General features: G+C 61.1%; 3 protein-coding genes across 4 annotated transcripts; all 3 read right to left on the bottom strand.

Annotated features, from left to right (window-relative positions):
• Positions 1–4: 4 nt before the first annotated feature.
• On the bottom strand, positions 5–655 carry LOC117648180 (intraflagellar transport protein 20 homolog). The gene is made up of 3 exons (XM_034390504.1): positions 472–655; positions 231–385; positions 5–151 (listed from the first exon to the last, which is right to left on the bottom strand). Exons 1-3 carry the CDS (start codon positions 593–595, stop codon positions 35–37), a joined length of 396 nt encoding a protein of 131 aa, XP_034246395.1. The 5' UTR covers positions 596–655; the 3' UTR covers positions 5–34.
• Positions 656–792: 137 nt separating this feature from the next.
• Positions 793–11,498, bottom strand: LOC117648605 (trypsin-1-like). Of its 2 annotated transcripts, none has more exons than XM_034391189.1 (5): positions 11,379–11,498; positions 1,906–1,991; positions 1,737–1,828; positions 1,400–1,649; positions 793–1,295 (listed from the first exon to the last, which is right to left on the bottom strand). In XM_034391189.1, the coding sequence occupies exons 1-5, from the start codon at positions 11,446–11,448 to the stop codon at positions 993–995; spliced, it is 801 nt and encodes a 266-aa protein (XP_034247080.1). In that variant the 5' UTR covers positions 11,449–11,498; the 3' UTR covers positions 793–992. The 2 variants fall into 2 exon arrangements, with proteins under 2 accessions (XP_034247080.1, XP_034247089.1); XM_034391198.1 differs by lacking the exon at positions 11,379–11,498 and adding an exon at positions 2,154–2,319.
• Positions 11,499–21,253: 9,755 nt separating this feature from the next.
• On the bottom strand, positions 21,254–25,430 carry LOC117652213 (forkhead box protein I2). The gene is made up of 3 exons (XM_034396953.1): positions 24,774–25,430; positions 23,989–24,039; positions 21,254–22,749 (listed from the first exon to the last, which is right to left on the bottom strand). The coding sequence occupies exons 1-3, from the start codon at positions 25,395–25,397 to the stop codon at positions 22,177–22,179; spliced, it is 1,248 nt and encodes a 415-aa protein (XP_034252844.1). The 5' UTR covers positions 25,398–25,430; the 3' UTR covers positions 21,254–22,176.
• Positions 25,431–25,500: the final 70 nt, after the last annotated feature.

Raw genomic sequence — 25,500 nt, forward strand, 5'->3', positions numbered from 1 at the left:
CCCAACAATGTTTGGGCCTTTCTTTTCTTGTGACTTAATGGTTCAGAACAAGTTGTTGTATGAATTCTTGTTGCTCTTGCTCAGTGCGTATTAGTGATTGGTGTTGTATTCGTAGTCGTTCTAGTTCAGTTGACTTCTCCAGAATTAATGCCTAAAAATAATACAAAGCAGTTTTTAACCCACAATAAGAACTGACTTAATCACCAAACTGACATGTTTTGATGTTGTACCTGCAACTGTTGTTGTTGAGCTTCTCTCTTTTTGGCCATACTTTTTAACAAGTTGCGAGAACCAATAGCTTTTAATTTAGCAGCCTCAACTTCTACTGATAACGAATCAACCATTGCTAAGAAACTGTCCGCAATTTTTTGAAAATCTGAAATCTCTGTAAGTAGGAACATTAATTTTGTCAGTTTCCTATTGCATACTATCTAGAAAAGTCACTGAGTGGATAGAAAATAAAATTAATACTTTCAACAAAGTCCTTGCATTCTGTTTGAAGCTCTTCTGTTTGAGACGAAACGTCTGGCTCAAGGACCCGAATCTTATTGAGCTCGTCAAAGAACAGACCCGTTTTGGAAAATGTCTCGGACATGGTTGATGCGACTTGAATATGTCCAACTTTCGCAAATACTCCGTGCTGATGTTTTTGTTTCGGGAGCAGACGACAAGCGCGGTTGCTATGGACGGTGGCGCTCTCGCGGCGTGTACGGGAAGCTTGGACTACACTGTGGCGCCAAGTTTGAAAACTGCGGCAATCGCTTACCGACGACGTGAAGAACGACACCGAAAAATGGGTGTTAGTCTTTATTGTACAAAACTATATTTACTCTCATATTTACAGGGTAACAAACCTAACCAGCAAACCAGGCTGACAAGCCAACGCAAAAAAAAGTGTGACGATCGTGAAAACGTAAACCATGAACGACAGCAAATGCCATGAGGGAGGATGAGGTGAGCGAGGGATGGGGCTGCAAGTTGAACTGAACAGGTCAAACTCCAGCGACGGCGGTGATGAAGGAGCGTACGTCCTTGTCGGCGACGCGGGTGTAGACGCCGGGGAAGCCCTTGCGCGCGCAGCCCAGCCCCCAGGACACGATGCCGATCTGCTTGCCGGCCGTGCTGACGAGCGGGCCGCCGGAGTCGCCCTGGCACGAGTCCTTGCCCACGTCGCTGGCGCACAACATGCGCGCCGAGATGCCGCCGTAGTCGCCGTACGCGTCGCCGCACGCCTCCTGGCTCACCACGTGCAGCCGCACGGCCTGCAGGTCCTGCTCCAGGTCGAAGTCGTTCTCCTGCGGCAAGAACCAGCCACCAGCCGTGAGCCTCAAGCCGCCTCACCGCCAGGCTACGCCAGGCGCGCCGGCGCGCCCAGCAGGCTCCTCCTTGCAGCCCTCACCTTGGACACCCCCCAGCCGGACGCGGTCACCAGGTTGCCGTCGGGCTCCAGCTGGTTGGCGGGGGGCAGCGGCACGATGCGCTGCGTGTCGCCCAGCCGGAAGACGCCCTCGATCTCCACGACGCCGGCGTCGAAGTCGATGGTCATGGCGTCGTAGCGCGGGTGGGACGTGATGCGCACGATGTTGTACGACTCGCCCGTGGAAAGCGACGCCGAGCCCGCCGAGATGGCCCCCGACTTGGGGGTCACGCTGCGCAGAAGGGCGTACAGCGCGTACAGAGAGAGGCGGACGACCAGGACGACCGCCACCGCGTTCTTTCCCAATTTTCGTACTTACCCTGCCTCGGCACAGTGGCCGGCCGTCAGCGCGAAGGACTGGCTGATGATGGAGGCCCCGCAGAAGTGGCTACCGTAGTTCCGGAAGCTCAGCTGCGGGCACAGACCAACGGGATCATAGACTTGGTCCTCGGCTCACCACACTGGGAACACTGTCGAGGTTGGCTGACCTGGTAGGGGAACTCCCGAATGTCCGCCGTCTCGCCGCCGACGATGCGGCCGATGCCGCTGATGGGGCGCCGCACCGCCGCCCTGCCTGCGGACAGAAGGAGCACGGCGACGTTGGCCAACCGAACACGAACGCCCCATTCAAATCGCAACAATGGAACGCCGCTTGCGTTGCAACGCAAGCCTCCGCGAAACACGCCCTACGTCACATCGCGCACGGCGCGGTAGGCGCGGCAGTCGCGGCACTGACCAGAAGCGAGGGCGAGCGCCGCCGCCAGGACGCACAGAAGGCGAAGCATGTTGCGTTCTTCCCGGTTCTTCCCGCGTCGCGCACCCGTCGCCGGTTGCAGCAGAGGCAGATCTCGGAGCACTCGGAGGAGGGCGTCACCTCGTGCAGCGCTGCTGGCTGCGGTGCTGCGGTGCGGCCGAGGAGAAGCAGGATGCCGTCGGCGGGACGGGGTGCCTTTTTATGCACGCTGCCGCCACGCCGAGCCACGCCAGGCCACGGTCAGACATTCCTTATCACCGAGTCACTGATAGGAACCTCTTACGGACGGCACAGATTTTGCTTCCCTCCATTGACCTCGTCTCGCGTGCCCCGCGTGCGTGCCGCTTGCCGCAGGTCCTCGCCCCGACCGGCAGCGCCGAGGGCAGCGACGAGGGCAGCGCGCGGCAGCCAGCCTTGAGGTGCTTGAAGATTCACCCAGATTCACCCTCGCGCGGAGCAGTGACGACAAGCATGGCGACGCGGGCCTTATTACCAATGACCAATCTCATTTGCCCACGGTTTTTCACCGCGCTTCCGCCGTGCGCGCTGTGGCTCGTTGGCCCGGCTGCCCCTCTCGAGATTGGAAGTCACGTGCGTGCGGCGCGCGTGCCACCATGGTGCCGCCGTTCCGTGGCACTGTGGCACTCTAAAAGTGCGTGCCCCCATTCCGTCTCCGTCCCGCTAATCTCTCTAGTTCAACAACACCGCGGTCTGCGGCGCACTACTGCAGTGCTGCCGGCGGCCTGGCGCCCCGGCCGCGCCCGCCGCCACTTAGACTGGGTCAACCTTTCGGCGCGGTCGGCGTCGTCACGGCCGTCACGGCCGTCACGGTCGTCACGCGTCACAGGATTCGATTCTAATGATATTCACGGCCCGCTAGAGAGTCCGGTGAACGCAGTGAACGCAGTGAACGCGGAGAGAGCAGTCAGCCAACACAACGGGGTTAGAAAATAGAGGGGAAAGGAAAGGCGGCAGGCAAGTTTCCCCTCTTATCTCCAAGTTACTAATGCCGCACTTGACTCGCCTCGCAGTTTGTTTCTGTTGGAAGTAAACGGGCCGATAGACCCACAGAACGTGCGGTGCCGAACTTTGGAAGCTCGCCCGGGGTGTGGCGAAGCGGCGGGGCAGGGGGAGGCCGGGGCGGGGCGCGGCGGGGCGGGGCGCGAGGCACCCCGTCCCTTCACTCTCCGCTCCCACCGCACAGTTGGCGCCCAAAGGGCACACAGGGAACGGGAGGGATAGAAGCGGGGCCCATTTTCCGTTTTCCGTTTTCACAGTGATAGGTTGGATGCGAAAGGAGCACGCTCAACCATCACCGATGACACTGAGCGACAAAAGGAGAAACTGAAAGCTCGCCTTCGAACGATTTTCGGTCAAAAATATATTGCAGAATGGTGGCCCGTATTGAGCATCGGGAGGAAGGAGACAGGGAAAGCCATCCATCACTCGACCGCGGCAACTACTGGGTTCATGGTTCGGGTCCAGGCAGTAGTGGAAGGGCAGGGCGTTTTGCGGCGAGTGTAGCTAGCTGCCGAGGCGAGCAGAAAGCAGCCCGTCGCCTCGCCCCGCCCCGCCCCGCCTCGCCCAGTTTCTGCCCCCGGAACGCCACCACCGCCCTCCGCCACCTACCCCATCCAGCCGCCACTCCGGCCCCGCCCCGCCCCGCCCCGGGGCCCGAGGCGTGCCAGCACTGCCGCGCCGAGTCGCCTCGCCGGCGTGCTACTGGCATAGCCATGGCATAGCACTGCCTGCTCTGTATTCAGAGGGAGTGGCGGCGTTTCAGGCTTTCGACTGTTGGTTGATGCGGGGTGGTAGCAAAGGAGGCTGGAAACATCGCAAGCGGGTAAACTGGTGGTGGGCCCAGGGCTGTGCGGGAGGGGGATGGAAAAGGGGGGCGGGAGGGTGTTTCACCAGCGACGCCGTGGCTGTAGCTTCGCTTCCCTGATGAGGCCCGGTTGTCTCTGTTGATTATGAGGCGGAGACTGTTGGGACGCGCGTTCCGGCGTTCCGCTCCGTTCCGCTCCCCTACACCGTAATGCGGTGTATTTTCGCGCCGTCGAGTCGGAATGATTCCCGCAGTCGCCACATTTCGCTCGGCTGCCGCGGCGCTGGTGTCGCTCATCCACACCGTCCACACGATGGCTCCAAAACAGTTCTAACGGAGTGTCTAGCGACAGGCATAACCGACCGGGCTGTTCTTCTTAGGCCAGCCCGAGGGGGAAATCACTCGCGTAATAGTCGGGTCACCGATTCCTAGTATTACGCGTAATAGTAATAGCGTAATAGCCAAATTTCTTAAAATTTCCCCTATTTAGGATCCGATTTTAGCCTAAATCTGGATATTTTTGAGCGTAATAAGCCTTCTGTAATAGCGTAATAGAACGTAATAGGGAGTAGTCGGGTCACAGTTTTTAAGAGTGATTTCCCCCTCGGGCCAGCCTTGCTCAACCGTGTGATTGTCAGAAGAGCAGTTCTTCGCGCTGTCTCTCTCGCGCCCGTGAGGAGTGCCCCCAGAGTGCGACGGAGACAGAGCGACGCAGAGTAGCCGATCCGGCTTCGCCAGCTCCACGCTCAGGCAAAATACAGGGCGAATCTGTTGCGAGGCGGGCAGGGCGGGCAATGATTGCAGGGGGTGAGTGGCCGGGCCGGGTCGGCCGGCGGGGAGCGGGGAGGGGCGGTCGTGTGTTGCCGCGTGTGCGGCTGGTGCGCCGTGAGGCCGTGAGCTAAACTAGCGAAAACAAGCGGGTTTCACTGTCGAGAGTCCGTACGTCGGACGCCGATCCCCTGCAGGCCCGACTGGGGCCCGCCAGGCCCGACTGCCTGGCCGACGGGGCAGTCCGGCCTGCAGCCCCTTGCGACCGCTTGCGACCCCAGGCACGTCCAGACTCCACCCCTCCCCTTGACGGCTGAGGTATCCTCGACGCCGCGCCGCCGCGCCGCACCGCGTCGGACGTGTCGCGAGACTGCATTGTGTCGAACAGGTCGCCGTGCCGCTATTCATATGCGGCTCAATTTCGGCCCCGCGGCCCCCGCCCACTGCGCCAGCCCGACTGTTGTCCATGTCTGTTGTCGGCGCAGTCTGTTGGCGACGCCCCGAGCCGCGACCTGACGGGGACCTGACGTCCTGACGGTGGTCTGACCCGCCGCGCCAGCCGCGCCCCGCCGCGCCCTGCCGCGCTCTGCCGCGCCCTGCCGCACCCGCACCGACCACTTGGCCACTTTGCGTCTGCAGTGTTGGGTGTCACCCCCGCGGTGTGGGCCTGGCCGTGGTGCCGTGGTGTGCCGTGGTGGCGGCGACGGGGTGCTCGGGGTGCTCGGCCGGTCGCTAACTTGAAACGACCCCTACGGTGACGCCCACGCCGCACGCCGCCACCACGCCACGCCCACGCCCGCGGCACCCCCTCCCCCCGGCCACCCAGCCGCCCGCGCCGAGCTGTAGTTATTATTATATAAGTGACCCGTCCCTCGAGAAAAGTCCGCCACACCACAGCCCCCAAGGCGGGCGGGGCGGGGCGGGGCGGTGACGACATCTCTGGGGAAGGTGTCACTTTATCCTCGTTCAGTGTTCTGATTCGATTATTGCTGGCTTGATGGTGTTGCTGTCGGTCCCCTCGCCAACTTGGCCGACTTTGCGCCGCCCTTCCCCCTTCCCCCTTCCCTCCGCGCTGCCGCGTTCGGGGACTCGCCCCATTCCGAACATGCGCCGTCGCTGTCTCTCTCGCACCCGTGCGGGACGCCCCACGAATGCGAGAGGGACGGAGCGACGAAATGGGCCTGGAGGGCGAGGCAGCGGCCCGGTGATCGCCAGATGGGGCGGGAAGCGAGGCAAACTAAATCCCGCTGGTGGTCAAGGAGGGTACCCGGCCAGCCGCCATTGGTCGGTTCGGTTTGGGCCGTTTGGCGCACGCGTTGCCGCGCGTTGCCGCGCGTTGCCGGGCCGAAGGTCAGGCCCGTCCGGAAAACGGCGAAAGGAGTACGGGGTTCTGCCGGTGGGAGTGGGCAGGCAGGTTCCCAAACACGCCCGAGACTCATCCTACAATCGCAAAGAGCAGCTGGCTCGTTCTTCTCGCAGTGAAATTCCGAGCTTAATAAGGCACGACGTGAGCGCGTCGTCGTCGTCAAACTGCGCGGCCGCGATGTCTCAGCGAGGAGAAAAGTCGGCTGCAGAAATACGTCGTCACCAAGAGAGCGGCACGATGATGTCACGGGAAATGGAATTATACTTGGGAAAAGCTTTCAAAAAGTGGAAATATAGACGGGCAACGTTTTCGTCGGCAATCCAATTATGAAACAGCGACGGCCTTCATTCGCCAGCGGCATTCCACCAGCTCCGCCTTTTCCCTCCTCCAAGAGTCACAGCATGGTCACAGTCAGTGCACAGCAGACTCACTCCGACATAGGTTTTACGTTTTCATTGCTCTGTCTCTCTCGCACTCATGGAGCGACCCCTATAGCTGCGAGAGAGACAGAGCGGCGCAAACGACTCTCAGTCTGCAGCACAGCCACGATGTAGGGGCGTGCACATCGCGTCACAGCGCACAGCGCAGAGCACACGAGGCGCTACACGCAAAAGTTGGCGCCCGCCCCCGGTTCCTTTCCTTCCATTCCAACTCGGTTTATAATCACCGGAAGCTGCTGCAGCCCCTGCCGGCCCTGCCGCCCTGCTCGCCGGGGATGTGTGCGCGTAAGTGGGGGAAGTGGGGGGTGCGACGACACTGGAAGCTAAAAGCGGGCGGGGAGCGCGCCAGGCGGCAAGGCAGGGCAGCCGTGCACGTCACCGTCGTCACCGGAGAGGCGTTCTGCCGTGAAAACACTAACTGTATAAAAGCACACAGGACGCAAACGGGCCGCCTTTCGCCCCCCCCCCCTCTCTCCCTCTCTCCACCAATCGCGACCCCCTCCGGCCTCCTTCGGTGTCCTCCATTGCGGTTCGCCTCCGCCTCCTCCTCCTGCCTCGCTTTTCCTCGCCATCACTTCCCGCCACACCGCACCATGCGGCACTCGCGTGGGGCCTTCGAGAAAGGGTCGCCCGGTCGCAGGGCTGCCCTTAGCGATGGCGTAAGGGCGATTTGGGGGTCTAACACGTTGCCTCATAACCCAACCTCACCTAACCTTTGATACCCCCACTCGTGCGCTTCGCGGGGAAGAATAGAAGAGGGAGTCAGTCCAGTCACTTCCCTGTGCGGGAAAAGGGGTGGCCCAACAAACGGACGTCCAAACGTCATCGACGACAACGATAGTTACACGTCGATTTCATTCCCGAAATAATAACATCGATGTCTGGGTCCTTCCCATTGACCGGTGCGAGCCTCATCAAATAAAAACACGCACGCACGCACACACGCGCGCTCACACAAACGATGCGACTGATTCACACCTCCCCGCGGCGGAGACGGACCACCTGCAGTCTGGAGAGCATGGGGCTGAGAGTCGATAGAGTGTTTGGCCCCCCGACGAGACGGAGTCGGACGGAGTCCTCGGCGTGGACCGAGTCCTCGTGAGCAAGGGATAAGAAAGGTGCGCCCCGGGTGGCCCCCTTGTTGGCCGTGTCGATTCGGCGTCGTGTTTGTCGATTCGGGTGTTGTTTGGACGTCATTTTCGCAGTGGTGCGCCAGTCTGCGCCGATTCACCAGCGCCAACGACCGCGCGTACAGGTGTCGATTTTCAGGGGTTTCCCCTGGACTACGGCCGTCACTCTGATTTTGCGGATTTTGAATGCGTGCGTCGAGGCTTGGCCCCGAGACGTTGTTAAAGCGCGGCCTCGGCAAAGCCAGGGCAAGCCAGGGCAAAGCAGCCCCGCGCCGCTCGCTACACTTCCTTCCTTCCGCCGTATAATGATGTCTTCTCTATGTCCCGGCCAACCAGCCAAGCAACCGCCGCGAGGGAAGGGCCTGGAGGCGTGCTGGAGGCGTGCTGGAAGCTGGAAGCACGCTGGAAGCAAGCTGGAAGCACGACTGTGTCCTGCCGGTTGTTCCGGCCCGCTCCGGCCCGCTCCGGCCGCTTCGGGAAACAATTAAATGCTCTTGCTTCAGCGATCCGCAGCGCGACGTCGGCCACGTCGGCGACGTCGTGGGGCGCGCCGCGCCGCAGCAGCACAAGCAGCGCGAGGCTCCCCGCCAACACGACGAGGATCGAGGGCGAGCCGAGAGCAGCCGAGGGCCACCGGGCCACCCCACTGTACCCCCCCCCCCCCCCCACACACACACACACGACAGGACACGCTGCTGGGCGCGAGGCTAGACTTTTAAACATCGGCGGACTACCTACCTTGACCACACCAACGTCTTTTTATTTTGTAATTTTTCGCATTAATCTTGTGCTGTGAAACCATGTTTTCCAGACTCCCCCGCCTCTATTCCCCACCGACCCCGCCCCGCCCCGCCCCGCCCGTAATCCGCTGGTGTAATTACTCGTGTCCGCGGCCGGCCGGGCAGCCAGGCAGCGAGGCAGCCCTTGGAGGGCTTCATGCTGCCCCTGATTGCGATAATCTTGGCGCGCGCGGCTTGGAAACTGTACTGCTTCTGGGCCTTTGGGCCTTCGGGGCCTTCTGGGGGATGTTTTCCCCGTTGGTGACAACCACCGCCGAGCCGGCCGAGCGGGCCGAGCGCCACCCACCGCCACGGTTTGGCCACGGCGACGTCAACAGAGAGCGGGAGAGTGCCACCACACCATCTTCCATTCATTTCGAGCCGACGACTTCGAATACCCCAATCAGCATCACAGTGCACTGGCGGACTGGCGGGGGCGGCCGAGGCCCGTCGGATTCAGTCACACGCACCTCCGCGAAGCACGAGAAAAGCACCACAGTATGAGAAACTTATAATGACGCAAAACGGCAAGTCTTATGTTTGTTTCGTTTTTAGGCAGTGCAGCCTTTCTTTACACTTGAGTCAACACATCGAACGGTAAGTAACACACGCCTGGACGGGAGAACAACACAACAACTCCACCGCACCAGAAAAGTAAGTTCGTTGGAGACTGACCACCGCAGCTTCCGTTAAGAATATGAAGACAAATAAAAACACGCAGCCCCCGCCTGTTTCCGCCTGACTCGCCACCTGAGCGACGACGCGGCGCGGCGCGCAAACTCCCCACGGCGCCGCGGGCTGCCGCGGGCGTCGCGTCGCGTCGGCCAGCACGGCGCACTGCCTCGCCATCGCCACCTGCAGGGAACGGCCGGCGCGGCACGACGCCGACGAAAAACTACTTCGTTAGAGAGTCGCTAGCCCGCCGGCGCGGTGGGAGTGCTGCCGGTGCTGCCTCTGAGCAGCAGTGCCTCCTGTCTCTCTCGCACTGGCGGCGCGCCCCGTCGGCCCCAAGGGGCGCGACAGAGCGCGAGCGAGGCAGCGCGCGCCTTTGTCACAACAGCCGTCGATTACTCACAGGTTGGCGAGCGATTAGCGACTTCCCCGGCACTGTGAGGCACTGCGAGGCGCTGCCGGGCATTGTGCGCGCGCCAGCGAGTGCACAGCACTGTGAAGAGCGGCCGCCGATTGAAACATGGAAACAGAATATGATTCGTGATTCGCATGACGGCCTCCACACAAAGGTGTTGCCGCACCGCGTGCTGCGCCGAGTCCAAGACGCCGTGCGTGCTTTCCTCCTCGTTACTCGCGCCGCCGTCCAAATTAGGAGGGTGCTTGCGAGCTTGCGAGCTGTCGAGAGGCCAAAAGGCGCGGCCCTCGACCGACTCTCGAGCGATTGTTGTGTCGAGGACTCCACGCTCCGCGGTCGCCAAGTTGTTTGCTGTCTTGAACGGCGGCCACGGCGAAGGGAGACGTCGTCTTTTCCGCAGGTTCATTCACAGCTGTGGCTTCGTCGCTCTGTCCCTCTCGCACTTGCATGGGGTGCCGTGGGGGGGGGGGGGGGGGGGGGGCGAGGGAGACAACGGAGTGGCAGCCGCTCTGCAGTGCTGCAAACGCAACGGCGAGCGCAACGGCCATGTGACTCGCCCACGGCCGTCTTCGCTTGCTTCGCTTGCTTCTCCCCGCGGGATGCTCGCGTTGGGGATCATTTCGGCGGGACGCGGGCGGACAGCAGACTGATTTCGAGAGTCGTTTTCGTCGCCCTGTCTCGCTCGCACCTGTAAGGTCCGCGCCCATGAGTGCGAGAGAGGCAGAGCGACGAAAACGACTCGCGGAATCAGTCTTCGGGGCGGACGGGGAGGCGTATCGATTTTACGCAAACCTCTCGCGCGCGCGGGGCGCAGAGAGATGGCAGAATTGGCTTGTAATCCGATTTTCTTTTTGTGCGCGAGACGAGACGGGACGACCAGGGACGTCGCGACCGGGCTGCCTGCGTGCCTCGCTGTGCCCCGCCAGGTTCGCGGACTGGTGGCTGACGCGGCCAGACCCGGGCCAGGCCCCACCTTGCCGAGGACGAGCCGGCCGCTCTGAAGGCTGGAGGAGGCTCACGGGGTGTTTCTCGGCGTCGCGACCGTGGTACAAAAGCCTCGCTGATTATTCCATGGACCATGCAACTTATCGACAAAGTATCGACACACGTCCTTACGCGTTGAAAATTTTTCGGAAACACTTCACGTGGTTTTGTTGTCCGATCGAGCCTTCTCTCGCGGTCACATACATTGCACCCCCCGCCACGCCCCGCCCCGCCCCGCCCCGCCACGAACACAGCTAAGCCTTATGAGGCGTCTGCGCGGAAAGTCTCGGTCGCTCTGTCCCTGTCGCACCCCTAACCAAGGCCCGGCAGCGCCAGGCAGCACGGCAACGCCCCATGAGTGCGAGCGAGACAGAGCGATGAGGCCTCCACAAAGGGGCCGGGGCTGCAACAGCGTCATGTTGATTCCGAAATCCCGAGCCGGATCACGTGCAAAATAAGCCGACGGGGAGCGGGAATGAAAAGGACTGGCTCGGGGAAGGAACACACAGAACAGCACCTCGCCGCCTGTCTCTCTCGCACTCCTTCGGAAACGCCCAATGAGTGCGAGAGAGACAGAGCGACGAAGTGCGGATTCAGCCCACGGCAAGTCGACGGCAAGGCCTCCGTGGCCTCCGGACTGGCGAGGTTCGTCTGGGTGTGATCTCGCGTGGACAGCGTGCATGGGCCGCACTCGGCCGCGCTACACCACAAAACGGGAAGAGGACGTGGCATGCGGAGGAGCGTCGCCGCGTCCCCGCCGAGGGCGCATCCAGGGACTGTCGGGGGCGACGCAAAAGTTGCAGGCGAAAAGTGCGGCTTTTTGCTTACCTTCCAGTCGCCACTGGAGCGAGGATTTCAGTCCATGCGCCCCGGGATCCGCGCCTGGCCCTTTTCGCATAGATGCAAGTCCAGCGGGCAGCCCTGCCCTGCGGTCCGGCGCTGCGGCCGGCGGCCTTTGTCTGGGCGCCTGGCCGCGCCTGGCCGTGCCTGGCCGCGCACGGTATCGGAGTAATGACAAGCCTGGTTGAGTGGAGTGGCAACTCTATGGCGCACCGGCCCGGCCCGGCCGGCCCACCCGTATTAGAGCCGCCTTCACAAGCGCCGCTCCGCCGCTCCGCCGCGCCGCCGCCGCGGACAAACAAAAAACGCGTGGCCATTGTATAGAGTCGCCACCTTTTGTTTTGTGTAATGCGCCGAAAGGGCGGTGCCGTGATGTCCGTCTGTGTGTCCGCTCTCTCTCTCTCTCTCTCTCTCTCTCTCTCTCTCTCTCTCTCTCTCCCTCTCTGCCCGGACATACCCTTTGGGGCTTCCCTTCCCTGCACCAGGACGACGGGATTTCCTCTTCTTGCCCCAGCAATCGATGCCGCGACTTGCAGTGCAGCTTGTTGCCCAGCAGCACAGCCGGACCTTTTGCCTACCTTTCAGGCTGCTTCGACGCTACCCCGTTCTTATCCTGGATCCGCGCCTGGTGTTCGTGTGTCGGTGTGGCGGTGTGGCGGTGTGTGTGCGCGCTCCAAGTGACACGGCAAGTTTTCGATGAAAGACGCACCGCCGCGCCGTGAGCCGTGAGGCAGGCTGTGCCAGGCTGGGGCTGTGCCGCCCGAGCCACTCTGGATGACGCCAAGCAACGACCCGTCAAAGCCCGCCGTGGCCCGCCGTGGCCCGCCGTCCGTCTAGTGTCAGTGAGCTCGGACTGCCTTTAGACAACAACTTTGAAGCTCAATGAAAGCAATTTTTCGAAAACACAATACTTTTATTGATGTCGGAGAGGAAAAGACTCCCTTTTGGGTCCGTCCGCAGAGTGGGCTTCGGGGCTTTGGAAGTGTGATTTCCGCCGGCCACGGCGAACGGATCCCCGGACTGCCAAAGTGCACGGCTGCCAATTTGAGGTTGCGTGAAGCGGCAAAGCGTTGCCGCCCCCGCGTTTGGCACCTTGGAGCTTCAGGCCGTAGCCAGGCCGGGCCCGGAGGCACCGCGCCCCGCCCCCACAGGAAAACTGCAGCCTGCAGCGTGAGTTGAGGTGTGTTCCATTAACACCGACCGGGCCATGGGAGCGTTCGACGCGGCGGCAGGGCGGCAGGGCGGCCGCGGGGGCTTTTAGAGGGACAGAGCGCCGCCCAGCGCGCCCCCGCCCCGCCCCGCCCCGCCCCGCCCACGGCGGTAGCGATGAGTAGCTGTCGACGCTGCGGCTAAACATCCAGCGGCGCGGGGCTCATTACTATACACTTTATTATGAATAATAATGGAAAACAAAGAGGCCGCCACCGTGCGCAGCGCGCGGAGGCCGCCGCCGTGGAGGCCGAGGCCGCCGTCGTGGAGGGGCCACCGGGGCCATGACAGCGGCCGCGTCGTCTCACTTACTCCAGACGAGCTGCTTTGAATATTGTGTCTTTCGAGACCGGGGCGTGGACGTCCTAAATGGACTCAGGCCGCTGCCTGCGGCGTTGCCTGCTGGAGTGAGCTGCGATACAGTCACAATACCACGGCCCCACGGCCAAAGGTTTTGACAGCACGTCTAGCAACGCCGGCGCGTTGAAGGAATTCGAAAGCAACTGCAAAATGTACTTCTCTCATGCTGAATAAACACTCTTGGTTTAGTTTTTAATTCCGGATATCTAATTCAACCGGGCTGCCGTGAGTCTGCCCACTTTTTAGCTGAACGATAATTTCAAAACACGTGAGGCTTTTTGTTTGCTTAAAACAAGTAAAGGGAGCATGGGATGGAGTCGCGCATGACCGCGACAATCGTTGGATGGACGGGTGGAGAAGGGGTTGGGGAAGGGGCTGGGCGGCACCAAGTTGGACCAGAGCCGTGAGCTGAGCGCTGAGCCGGCCGGGCCTCGGCCGGGCCGGTAGCGATGTGGAGTAGCTTCCAGCGCTTCTAGCAAGTGCCCTGTCATTTTCTCGCCGCCCCATGCCGCCCCCGCCTTTCGCCCTGAGTGGTCCGCTGTGTACTTGTGACCCTTGCGGACGCCCCCGCCCCGCCCCGCCCCGCCCCGCCCCGCCCCACCATGCCCAAAGCAACGCCGTCGCTGTTTTTGTCAGTGGCGGCACCACTCTGATGATCTCGCTTTGAGCGGCAGCGAGGCAGCGTACGACGGAGACTCGATTATCCGCCCTTTTTTCGAGGTTTTTCACGCCTCGTTGGTAGAGCAATAACACACCAAAGTGAATCAGGGGGCGTGTGTTGTTGTCGTGGGGCGAGGCGAGGCGTGCACACACACGCACGCACACGCACGCGCTCACACACACACACACACACACACACACACACACACACACACACACACACACACACACACACACACACACACACACAGAGAGAGAGAGAGAGGCACGCACAGGCACGCACAGGCACACGCGCGCCTACGTCCAACCTCCTCAAGTCAAGTCACTCACAGCGTCACCGAGCGCCGTGCCTCCTCGGCAACCCGGCCGCTCCGGTGCGGCGGTCGCTGGCGGCTGCCTACCCGCCGGGGGCTCCGTCCGCGGAGCTCAGAGCAGGGCAGAGTGCCCAAGAGTGCGCCGGTGCGCCCTGTCCGCTGTCCGAGATGGAGGCCAGGCTCGAGGATGCCGGCGTACTGCACGGCACTTCGCCGACGGGTGGAAACTGGTAATGACTGAAATTCTCGGTGGGAAGAAAAGAAAGGAACTTCGAATTGCGCGGGTGGGTGCGTGGATGGCGGCCCGCCGCTATGCAGTAACACAATGGCGAAGTGCGCGGCGTCACGAGCGAGACGGGCAACAGCAACAACAACAAGCAACAGTGGAAAACAAAAACAGCGGATAGCGAGGGAAAGAGCATCATGATGGCGGCACTGAATTAAAAGGAGCCGGCTGTCAGCTGCGCGTCGTTCCCCCTCCCCCTCCTCCCCTCGGCGCCGCGGTCCTCCACTCGGCCCCGCCAACGCCCGCCCCGCCCCGCCCCACCCCGCCCCGCCCCACCACGCCCCGGCCGCGGCACCGCGATCGGCTGCGTGTTGCTCTCTCCTCCCACCACTGCGGATGTGCCGTGGGGCCTAGGGGCGGGGCCGGGCGGAGCCATGGCGGGGCGGGGCGGGGCGGGGCACATGTAGGTGTAAACCTAGGCACGGAGCCTGAGTTTTCGAGCTGAGCTTTTACTTTGGTGCCAGCTCATCATACATACATACACACTCGCGCGCGCGCGCACACATACACACGTACACACACACTCACACCAAAACGGTCGCCGCCAACAGGCAAGTCTTGACGGCGGCTCAGCGGCAGCGGTTGCATCCGCCCGGTGCCGCTTTAATGCCCTTTAATTCCATCACGCTTGGCTTGCAAATTTATTCGGCAGCAAAGTAAGGCAAGATATGAAAATGGAGGTGGTAGTGGGGGGAGTCAGGGGGAAGCGCCAAAAGCTTTCGGCCGCGTCATGGCTGTTTTAAACCTGTTTTGAGGACGCTGCCTCGCTTTTTCGCTTCCTCTTTCGCGGCAAACAAAAACGGCGAGTGGAAAAGGAGCGTTTTGTTTTAGAAGCGGCGAGGCATCGCGATCATCCAGCCAGCGCGCCAGCGAGGGGCGGTCGGGACGGGCCAGCGCAATCTCACAACACGAAAAAAAAAAACTCACAAAACAGAGTGAGATTTTACAAAACGATTGACGAAAGCCTTTGTCATCCTTTAGTCAAATTCGTGTTGTTCGTCGATTGCAGATACCTCTGGCGGTGCCCCAAACACAAAGCCGACACTCTCCGCATACCTCCGGAGCGCTCACATGTGCTGAGTCAGGCGGGTGTCAATCCAGCCCGCCCCACCCCGCCCCGCCCCGCCCCAGCCCGCCCCGCCCCTCACGAGGCAGTCGCGGAGATACAACCGCGGCGATTTCGCGGAACGTGCACCAAGATAACTCCGCCACAACTGCGCCCTTATTTCTTTTTGTTTTATTCTCTCCGCCAATCAGAGCGGAGGGCGAATGGCGGGGTGCTCGTCAGTGCCACAGTCGCTGCGTCGCTGCGGCCGAGGACTCCGCGTACCCAGTCCAGTCGAACTCGAAAATAGCCGTCACAAAAAGAAAGCGAATGCCGAAGTTGGTCAAAACGGCTACAATGTGTAGGAATGGTGGTTTGGGCTGAGTTCAGGCAGCCACTGCGTCCAATCCATGACGGGAAATCTCTCCCTCACCGGGTGGGTAGTCTTCGGACCTTCCTTTAGGGAGAGCGATTTTCCGCCTTGGTTTGTGAGCAGTGCTGCTGTACAGTTGGTCGAACGGCTGGAAGGGTTTCGGCTGGTTTGGCGCGACTTCGGCATGCTTCGGCGTGCTTCGGCGGGGCTCGGCTGATGCACTCCGTGACGGGGACGCGGGTCGCTGTAATGAGTGGCTCGCTGTTCCGCGGCCAGAGGCCCGAATCCAGAAGCCTCGCGCCGGAGAGTGCTTTCGTCATCCGTCCCTCTCGCACCTCCACGGGACGCTCCACTGCGAGAGAGACACGGAGCCACTGTTCGGCATCAGCCACTGCCGCGGTGCCGACACCGCGACCACGACGAAACGCGTCCGTCACTGCTCCTGATGGGCTTGGTGAGCCCGGCGGGCTGGCGGCCTGCCCGAGCTGCCCGAGCCTGCCTGGCACGACGGTGTTGATGACGCCCGCTAGTGGCGCCCGCCCGGCCCGCGCGTCGTGACGGCCGAATTCTGTTTTCCGCGCCGCCTTCATTGTCATCAGTATTATTGATTGCGACAAGAAGACCCTCTGCAGGCTCTGCGGCGGGATGGCGGGGCGGGGCGGCGGAACGGTCGTGCGTGACGCGGGGCACTTTGCTGGGGCTTTTGTCCGCGCGCGGGAGGGGAGGGGGAGGGGGAGGCACGCACAATGCCGATGATGGCCGCGGTGGCCAATCCGCGCGCCCCTCCAAGCCGCGCTCCAGGCGTCTCCAAGCGCCTCCAGGCGGCTCCAGGCGAGCACGAAGTGTACCCGTTGCGCAGAGAGTTCTGCCGCCAAAGCCAAAAGATGTCTACCTAGCTCTGTCTCTTTCGCGCTCATAGGGCGTCCTCCATAGGTGCGAGAGAGGCGGAGCGACGGACTCAGTCTGGTCCCAGCAGGGCTGGCGCCATCTTGTTTGCTCCGACGCCTTCCGCGCGGAATGCTCCTCGGGGCGGCGGGGCGACGGACTGGGCGGCCGCTCGCGCTCCACCTAGCTCCACCGCCCCGCAGTGCCTCCCTCAGCGGGCTGCTCTGTCTCTCTCGCACTACCGGGGCGCACCCAGGGCGCACCCAGGGCGCAGCGAGGCTGTTTCCGATGGTGCTCCAGGCCTCGCTCTAGGCTCCTTCTCCAGGCTGCTGGAGGCTTCTCCAGGTTTCTCCAGGCTTCTCCAGGCCGCCGCGGCGCCACTGCCGCCTTCTCCCTGGACACGCAGGGCAAGGATCCTCACAGTGTCCTGACCGCGCCTAACCGCGCCACCCGCACTGATCTGACTGTATCACTGTGTGACTGGGGCCCATTGTGGCCGGAGGACGTGCAACTCATCGCCCACACGGTGTGTGTGTGTGTGCATGTGTGTGTGTGTGCGCGTGTGCGTGTGTGTGTGCGTGTGTGAGTGTGTGTGCGTGTGTGCGTGTATTCCTGCGCTCGCGCCCAGTGTTAGCGCCCTCTCACCGTTCGGGGCCGCGCCGGGCCGCCGCGCAGCTCGCCTTCACAACCGCCGGCCGGCTCCACCATGGCTCCACAACAAGCGCTCATTTAGCGCCAATTAGCGCCCATTTTCCTCCACACTGACCGCTAGTGTGTGCGAGTGTGCGTATGTGTGTGTGTGAGTGGGCGCGTATTGGGGGTTGTGTGTACTCAGACGTGTACACAGCCGTCGTCCCACGCGATGAATGCAGCCGGCCGAGCCGAAACGCCTGTGTCAAAAGGTCGATTCGTACGTAGCAGAGCACCGCACCGCATTATGACTCTGGGGGTACGATCGCGGTGCCGTCACCTCGTCTTTTTCCAGTGCCTCCGACGGCAGCTACACCTGGACCACTCCAGCCGACTCCAGCGGACGGCTGGAGAAAGACAAACGCTGGACAAGTAAGTGTTTGTGCCGTGATACGTGTGTCTGTGTCCACAGTGTGTCCACAAGGCGGAGAGGAGAGGCCTGCTGCTGCTGTCCTTTCACACGGAAGGTGTCTCATTGACGCAGTCCGACGGGGTGCTGCCGATCGTTACAAAAATAAGAAATGGACTCCAATGGACTCATCACAAAATGTAAAATTGTGCGGGACTCGAACGCTGGTCCTCCAGAATGTAAAACCGACGCCCCTGTTCCCTCGGCTGTGAAGTGAGCCTCAAGTAGTGTTGCCTCACACCTCGTGAAGCAAAGTCCAAACACGACTCAATGAATGAGTGTGCGCCGGTGTGCGCGCGACAGGGAGAAGGGTGTGTGTGAGTGTGTGTGTGTGTGTGTGTGGTGTGAGAGAGAGAGAGAGAGAGAGAGAGAGAGAGAGAGAGAGAGAGAGAGCGCTGGCCGTGAAGTGGCCCCTGTCACCGCGCCGCCTCGGCCTGGCTGGCCGATATGGAACAAGAAATTGAGTTTGTCCCCACTCCGATCTTGAGGGTGTCAAGTATATGGCGCGCTCTAAACTAATTTGCCGCTTGCTTTGAAGCGCGCCAAAGCAGCCGAAGCGTGGCAAGGGCAAGCCAGGGGCAAGCGTGCCGGAAAAGCGGCAAAACGTGCCAATGTGGCCCGCCCTGCTTTCGCCCTGCTTTCGCCCCACACGGTTGGTGAAGCCACCTCCTGGGAACTGGCCGATATTGGGATTCACAGAAGACGGCTTTACCGTTGCACACCTTTGCCATAGAGTAGTCGCGTGGGTAGGGTGACCGACTACGTAGCTTGGGGTCATGGTTCAAATCCACGCTTTGATCATGATTTTTATCCAAACAACTGACCTCCAGTTGGACTGGGGCGGACGTGGAATGGCAACGACGACCGAGAAGCCAGGTGTTTGCCGAGTGGGATGCGCGTTTTCTGTGCTTGTCGACAAGAGACTGATCGAAGCCTGACGAGCACACGCAGACTGATTCCACTCTGGGCTGTAAGAGAGGCAGAGCGACGAAAACGACTCTCAGTCTGCTGTTTGCGCTCGGCCAACACCCTTTCCCCTTTCCGCCGGGAGAGACTTACGCCCGGTCGCCACCTGCCGGCCGCAGCGCGCGGAGAGCCAGAAAACTTGGCAACCTCCGGAGCCACAACAAACAGGCGGCAATTTGTCGCGCCTCGGACACTGACGTGACGTCACTACGCCACTACGCGTCACTCAGAGATGTGTGTTTTCCTCTTGAAGCAGCTGCGAACAATCGCCCAGCCTCGCTTCTTTGTAACTTATATTATGAAAACATGGCCGGGGCCCTCAGCGTCAGTCATCCGAGCGGCCGGCCGGACCGGGCCGGACCGGGCCTCCTTCGCTCGCAGAGTAAATACCGTCCTATTTCTTAATGCTGTCCACTGGAGGGCTCTCCTGGCGAGCGGGTCGCTGGCGAGTCGAGTCGCGAGCGTGGGAGGTGTGTGTATAAATATTGCCCGATTGGTGGCGTGGGGGCGCAGGCCGGCCATATGCTGCAGACGAGAGTCGTTATCGCTCTGTCCCTCTCGCACTCATGGCGCGTCCCGTGTAGGTGCGAGAGAGACAGAGCGATGAGTCTCAGTCTGCTGGGCATGCTGGGCCATGACACCGTTTCAGCCCTCCCAGCCGCCAAGGCCCGAGCGCTTTTTTACCACTGGAGTCGCGGCGTTGAATGGGCGCCTTCGTCCTGCAGGCGTCCTGCAGGCGTCCTGCAGGCGTCCTAGGCGCTGGGGCCTCGTTGGGGGGTCCGGAGAAGTGCATTCCAGGTCCCAGGGCCGCGGCATGCAAATACAAAGGAAACCCTTTCCTTTCAAGCACCAATCCAACACTCGGGATCGCACCGCCCCACTGTTAGAAATGACGTGGCTCGGCTTTGATCAGTGGCGGATCCAGAGGGGGGGATAGCACTTCTTATGCGGGGAGAAGTGTGGATTTTTGCCTACCTTCCAGGCGGCTATGCCAGGCGGCTGCGAAGCCGGCCAAGCACCGCGACAACAGCAGCAGCCGAGGCAGCAGCCACCCGCCGGCAAGCCTGGCAAGCCGACAGCGCCTCAACGCGCTGTCTCTCTCGCGCCCCTACGGGACGCCCCACGAGTGCGAGCGAGACAGAGCGACCAAAGTGTGAACCCCCCGCGACGCCACGTGGTCAGTCCGTTCGATACTGGGTGGGGGCTGCAGCGCGGGGTGGGGCTGCCGTGCTCGGCCGTGCCGCCGGGCTGTAAATGGACGCACTCTAGGGTAAACACCGGCCGCCATCTTGTGTTTAACGTGTTTCTCTTAACGGGCACTAATGCGATGTCTTCCACGTCGCTGGCGTCGCGTCGCCGCCCCCCGCCGCGCCCCCGCCCCGCCTGGCCCCGCCTGATGACCGTATTGTGACGTAGCGATTAGCACGGGCTCCCTCTGTCCGTCTGTCTCTCTCTCTCTGTCCCTTCGTCGTGTTTTGTGGCAACACGCGTGCGCCGCGGACCAGTTCGTTGCGCGAGCAGCAGATGTTTCCCTCGCACCCTCTCAAAAAAGTCTTATAAATCCGCCTCCAAGACGACGCGACAGGCTGAACTCTGCTTTCGTCGCTCTGTCTCTCTCGCGCCCTTGCGGGACGCCCCAATGGTGCGAGAGAGATAGCCTGCTGGGCGGGGAGTCCAAGTCCAAGTGTTTGAAAGGAATAAAAATGTGTGGGCAAACTTTGCATGGAGGGCTGCGGCCGTTGAATGGCTGTTCCGTGTTGTTATTGTGGTCTCTGTTTTCTTTGCTTATCGCCGGGGATCGGCCGTGTTCCTGCGTGACAAATAAAGTGTCGCATTTTGCTGCAGAATGGCCCGCGCGCTGCCTCCCTCGCGCTCCTGCGGGACGGACCATGCGTGCGAGAGAGACGAGCCCTGGTCGGAATCAGGCAGCGAGGGCGGTGGCCCTGGTGGCCCTGGTGGCCCGAGATAGCGATCTCCTAATGCCAATGCACTGCCAATGCACTGCCAATGCTGTGTAGGGTTGGTGTGCTTCCTCCGTCACTCCAGTCCTGTCCCATCCCCCCGCATCACACAGGAAGCGCTTTGTCACACGTTTACCTCAATGCTAATCATATTCGGGAAGGGGAAGAGAAAAGTACATTCCCCGCCGCCACACTTGGAACATTCTATTTGTCCTAGACTTGCGTCACCGCGGATACTCACTTGTTGAGAGAGGTACCTCTGTGACACGGACTGTTTGTCGATACGTATCACTCCATCAAAACTTCGTTCAGTAAATACTGTGTACTTTCAAAAGTTTGTCTTTTCCGCTATTGTAAAAGCTGGGCCGAGCGTGGCGACGCGCTAAGATGACTTCTCCTGATGACGAATCTCAGCGAAGCGCAGCGTTCCATTGAGGAAAGTAAACAGGCCGGACTCGGCTTTGGCCGGCTTTGGCTTGCTTCGCCTTGCTTCGCCCGGCTTTTCACAGCGATAAGCATCGGCGAGGAAGTCCAGTGTTGCACAGTGTCCCTTCCCAGACAATAGCTTCGTGCCGTTCCCGCAAAAGCACCTGTGCGCCCGCTGCGTGAACCGCCACACTGCCATCATGTTCGTCGTTTGGTGTCGTTAGGTGTCACTTGGTGTCACTTCGGTGGTCGGGGTTCGGAAATGAGCTTGTGCGAGTATACAACATTGTTCCAGCTTTATTGGAACGATAAATTGCTAGCTATCACTACTACGTTTTGTTTTGGTATGCGGTTTTCAGCGTTCTTGTCTTACAAAAGCTATGGCCCGTGGCATTATTTCTAGAACTGCGCTTTCCAAAAAGCCAGAATAAATTTAAGTGGTTCCATATGCCATTTTCTCAGAGGTTACAAAAAACGTAATAAAATCATTTGAAATTTTAAGGAACTTGATGTTTGACTGTGCAAAATTCCGCTGCTTCTGCAAATACGTGCTTCCTCCTCTTTTGAACACGTTTATCCATCAACGAATTTGACTATTTTGTACAAATTTACAAACAATAAATAAGACAAATTATATTCCACGATAATAAGGGTTCAGGTACATAAACAGGGTTAATATCGATCATTAAACTATACACATAATACAATAATGTTCACTGTCTAGCGCCCTCGGGGTTCGGGACGCATGTTGACCATTGCTTACAACGAAATAACAAGCACGCAGGATCCCTCGCACTGCACCGCGACGCGAGCGACGTGTCGGAGTGCCGCCGGAGCGAAGTCGAGGACAGTCTTCGACGCCGACCCGACGCCACTCCGACGCCGCACAGAAAAAATACTACTTTGTTAATCGACTTTGTTCTTTAGGCTAAAGTCGATTGGCTGCAATCAATGCGGTACCAGCAACCGACAAGCTGGTAGGCACGATCAAGTATTTGTAAGAGAACAAAGTCGATTACAACAACAAACGTATTTTGTTTTCCGCGCAGCACCGTCCTGGCGGTCCTCGACGCCTTGGGGCTCCAGTGGGGTTGGCGCGCCGCGGGCCTTGGCCCGGGCCAGGGCCTTGGCCAGGGCAGGCCAGAGGGCCCAGCCGTCCGATCACAGTTAGAAACGCCTCCATGGCGGCCTCCTCCGCCTCCTCACTGCGGCGTCGGTTCCCGGACGGGCGGACTCGGCGTCAGCTCCCGGATCTCCGTGGTCTGGCGGTGTTGTTGTTGTTGCTGCTGCTGCTGCTGCTGCATGGCCAGCCTGCGCACGGCGCTGTGCTGCAGCTGCTCGTAGTACCGCGACACCAGGTGGTGCTCCACGGAGGACATGAAGAGCGGCGCCGCCGTGGGGGACTGCGGCGGCCAGGGCGTCGGCGGCGCGGGCGTCATGGGCGGCGTGGTGGCCTGCTGCGCGTCCGCCGCGTCGCTGGACACCACGTCGATGTCCTCCTCGTGGACGTCCTCCTCGCTGCTAGCGTAGCGCGGCGTCTTGGCGGCCAGCACGACGCGGTGCGCGTCGGCGTCGTCGGGCGCGAGCAGCGAGGCCACGTCGAACTGGCGCTTGCGCGTGAGGGGCGTGAGGCCGGGCAGCGGCGTCGGCGCCAGCAGGCGGGGGTGCTGCGTCCACATGGTGGCGCACGGCAGCGGCGGCGACGCGGGCGTGGGCGGCGGGCTGGGCGACTCGTTGCCCTCCTCGTCCACGGCCAGCCCCATGTGCTTGCGCACCTGAAACAGAACACGACGCCGTCAGTATTGTGTCGGCCGAACCGCGTCGGCACCGCGTCGGAACCACGTCGGCCATGCCCCCGAAGGTGCCCGAAGGTGCCCGAAGGTGCCCGAAGGTGCCCGAAGGTGCCCGAAGGCTGAAACCGGTCCGCGCGGGACGCGGCCGACGCGGCATGGCGGCGTCGCCGTTGTCGTGTCCCCACCGTCCCCACGCGGCGGGGCGAGGCGAGGCGCGTTATGCTATTTCACAACAGCTCATGCTTGTCATTCGCATTGTTCTGGTGCCAGCGCCATTTTGGCCCGGATCCGCAGTGCACGAATAGAATGCCGCATCATTATTATTCCAACAGCACCCATACACACAGAGACACACGGACACTCACACCGACACACACACACACAGGCACACCCTGCGATACCCGCGGCGACAACCACCACGCGCGGACGCGCAGGGAGTGAAGAAAGGCCGTGTGTTTCCATGTTTTGAAGGGGAGGGCGGGGGATGCGAGGGGAAGGGTGGGCAGCCGTGGAAATCAGCCAACACCGTGCGTCGGTGTTCGCCGGTCCAGGGACGCCGCGGGAAAAATTCGAAAAAATGTAGTGTTTGTTGGCGGCAAAGTGGAGCAGGCGAGATTGCCGCGGTGTGCTTCCCGACGAAAATAAATACAAAAGTATAGCGAAAGTTGACAAATGCAAATTCGTGCTTCTCGTTTCCTCATTCCAATGCAGTGCGGCGCCACGCAGCCAGGCGGCCCAGCCCCGCAGCCCCGCAGCCCCGCCCACGCCAGCGCGGCCCCAGGCAGCCCAGGCCCAGGCCCCGGGGCCCTGATGAATATTCAGCAGATTCACCGGAGCAGCTTGTATTTTTTCGCCATTTTCACCGCGGGAGTATAACGTTGCCGCGGCCAAGAAAATGCGGTTGCCAGCAGCAGTGGGGAAGCGGCCGCCACTGCCGAAACTGATTTTCGCGGTTTCAACTTGTACATCGATCGCGCGCCCATTCATTCGCTCATTGGTTCATTGATGGGTCGGTCCGTCTGGGCCGCATCACATTGTTTGGCGTATCGGATGGCCGTTCCCACAGCATCCAGCGCAGCGATAGCATCTTGTCACCCGAGAGGCCGGCCAACCTCTTGGCCTCCACCGCACGCATACCGCACGCAATGCGCAGTCCACCCTCGCCGAATTACCGTTCTATGGATGGGCAGGTAAGTTAATTCTACAGTTAATGCAACTCACGTCTGATTTGAGCGCCGATCCGCTGCCTTCAAAGTGTCCCCTCCCCCTATCCTGCGCAAAAAATAGACGGAAGTTTGGTTTCAGATTCAATTTCCTCCTCGACGTGTGACTTGGTTGCGATAAGTAGCCGCGTCCAAAGATACACGATTAAAAGTGGTTTTAACTTCCCGCTGCAGCTGCAGTCGTGCCGTGGACGGGAGCGAGAAAAAAAAGAGTTGACATTGCCACCTTTCTTGGGGGATTATTGTTATTATTATATTATTATATTATTAACCACTTGGGCTAGCCGGCCGGAAAGCTCCTTTTGATCCGAGGATGACGAAAGTGCAGTCGGGGTGCAATGCAATGCAATGCCATGCCATTTGGGGCGGTTAGGTTGGCCACAATGGACTGCGGGATCTTAAGTGGTCCGTCCCGCCCACCGGGCCTGCCGGGCCTGCCGGGCCTGCCGGGCCTGCCGGGCCCAGAGGTGTGAAGCAAAGGTGCATCGGATCGCCCCGCCGGCGCGGCCGATTTTTTTCCTCGAGTGGAGCATAATGGCGGTTAAGGGGATAAGGGCCTGCATTGGGGGTGTGCATTGCTACTTAGCGAGGCGTTGCCAGGGAAAAAAGAAAGTCCGCACACGTCCCGGCCGGCTCACGGATTTATTGATGTCGCCAGATGAGAGCGCGAGGGAGAGAGAGGAGAGACTCGGAGACTTGGACGCCTGGCGACGCCAATGAATCACACAGCCCAAATCACACTCACACACAGACACACTCGCTCACACTCGCAGAATGCCTCACCTTTCTCTGCGCCTTCCTGCGCCGGAAGTCGCCCTTCTTGAAGTCGTCCACGTTGGCGGGGTGGATGGCCCAGTAGTGGCCCTTGCCGTTGGCGCTGCGCCCCGCCTTGATGAAGCAGTCGTTGAGGGACAGGTTGTGGCGGATGGAGTTCCTCCAGCCCGGGCCGCGCGTGCGGAAGTAGGGGTAGTTGTCCAGGATGTACTGGTAGATGTCGGACAGCACGAGCTTGGTGTCGGGCGAGCTGAGGATGGCCATGGCGATGAGGCCGATGTACGAGTGCTGCGGCTTGGGCTCCTCGGCCTGCATCATGCGCTGGTGGAACAGCGACATGCTGAGCGCGAGGCGCGGCCCGTAGGCGTAGCCGGGGCCCAGGCCGGGGCACAGCCCGGGCACGGACGCCACGGGCGAGGCCACGCCGCTGAAGGGGCCCGAGAAGCGCTGCAGGCGCTCGGCCATGGCGTAGTTGTAGAGCTGCAGGCGGTACTGCTCGATGGGCAGGATGCCGGGCGGCGGCAGGGGCCCGTTGCCGGCCGCGTCCTGGAGGCTCTTGAGGGCGGACAGCGGGTAGGGCAGCATGGCCGTGGGGCCCACGCCGCTGGGCGACGTCGTCTCGTTGCTGCACATGTTCACTCACGCACACACGCACGCGACGCGCTCTCGGGGAAGTACACTGCTGGACTGGCAGGGCTGCGGCGGCCAGCGGCTCCAGGCTCCGGTGCTGGAGTCG

The sequence above is a fragment of the Thrips palmi genome, unplaced genomic scaffold, assembly GCF_012932325.1.
Source record: "Thrips palmi isolate BJ-2018 unplaced genomic scaffold, TpBJ-2018v1 HiC_scaffold_10, whole genome shotgun sequence".
Lineage (NCBI taxonomy): Eukaryota > Metazoa > Arthropoda > Insecta > Thysanoptera > Thripidae > Thrips > Thrips palmi.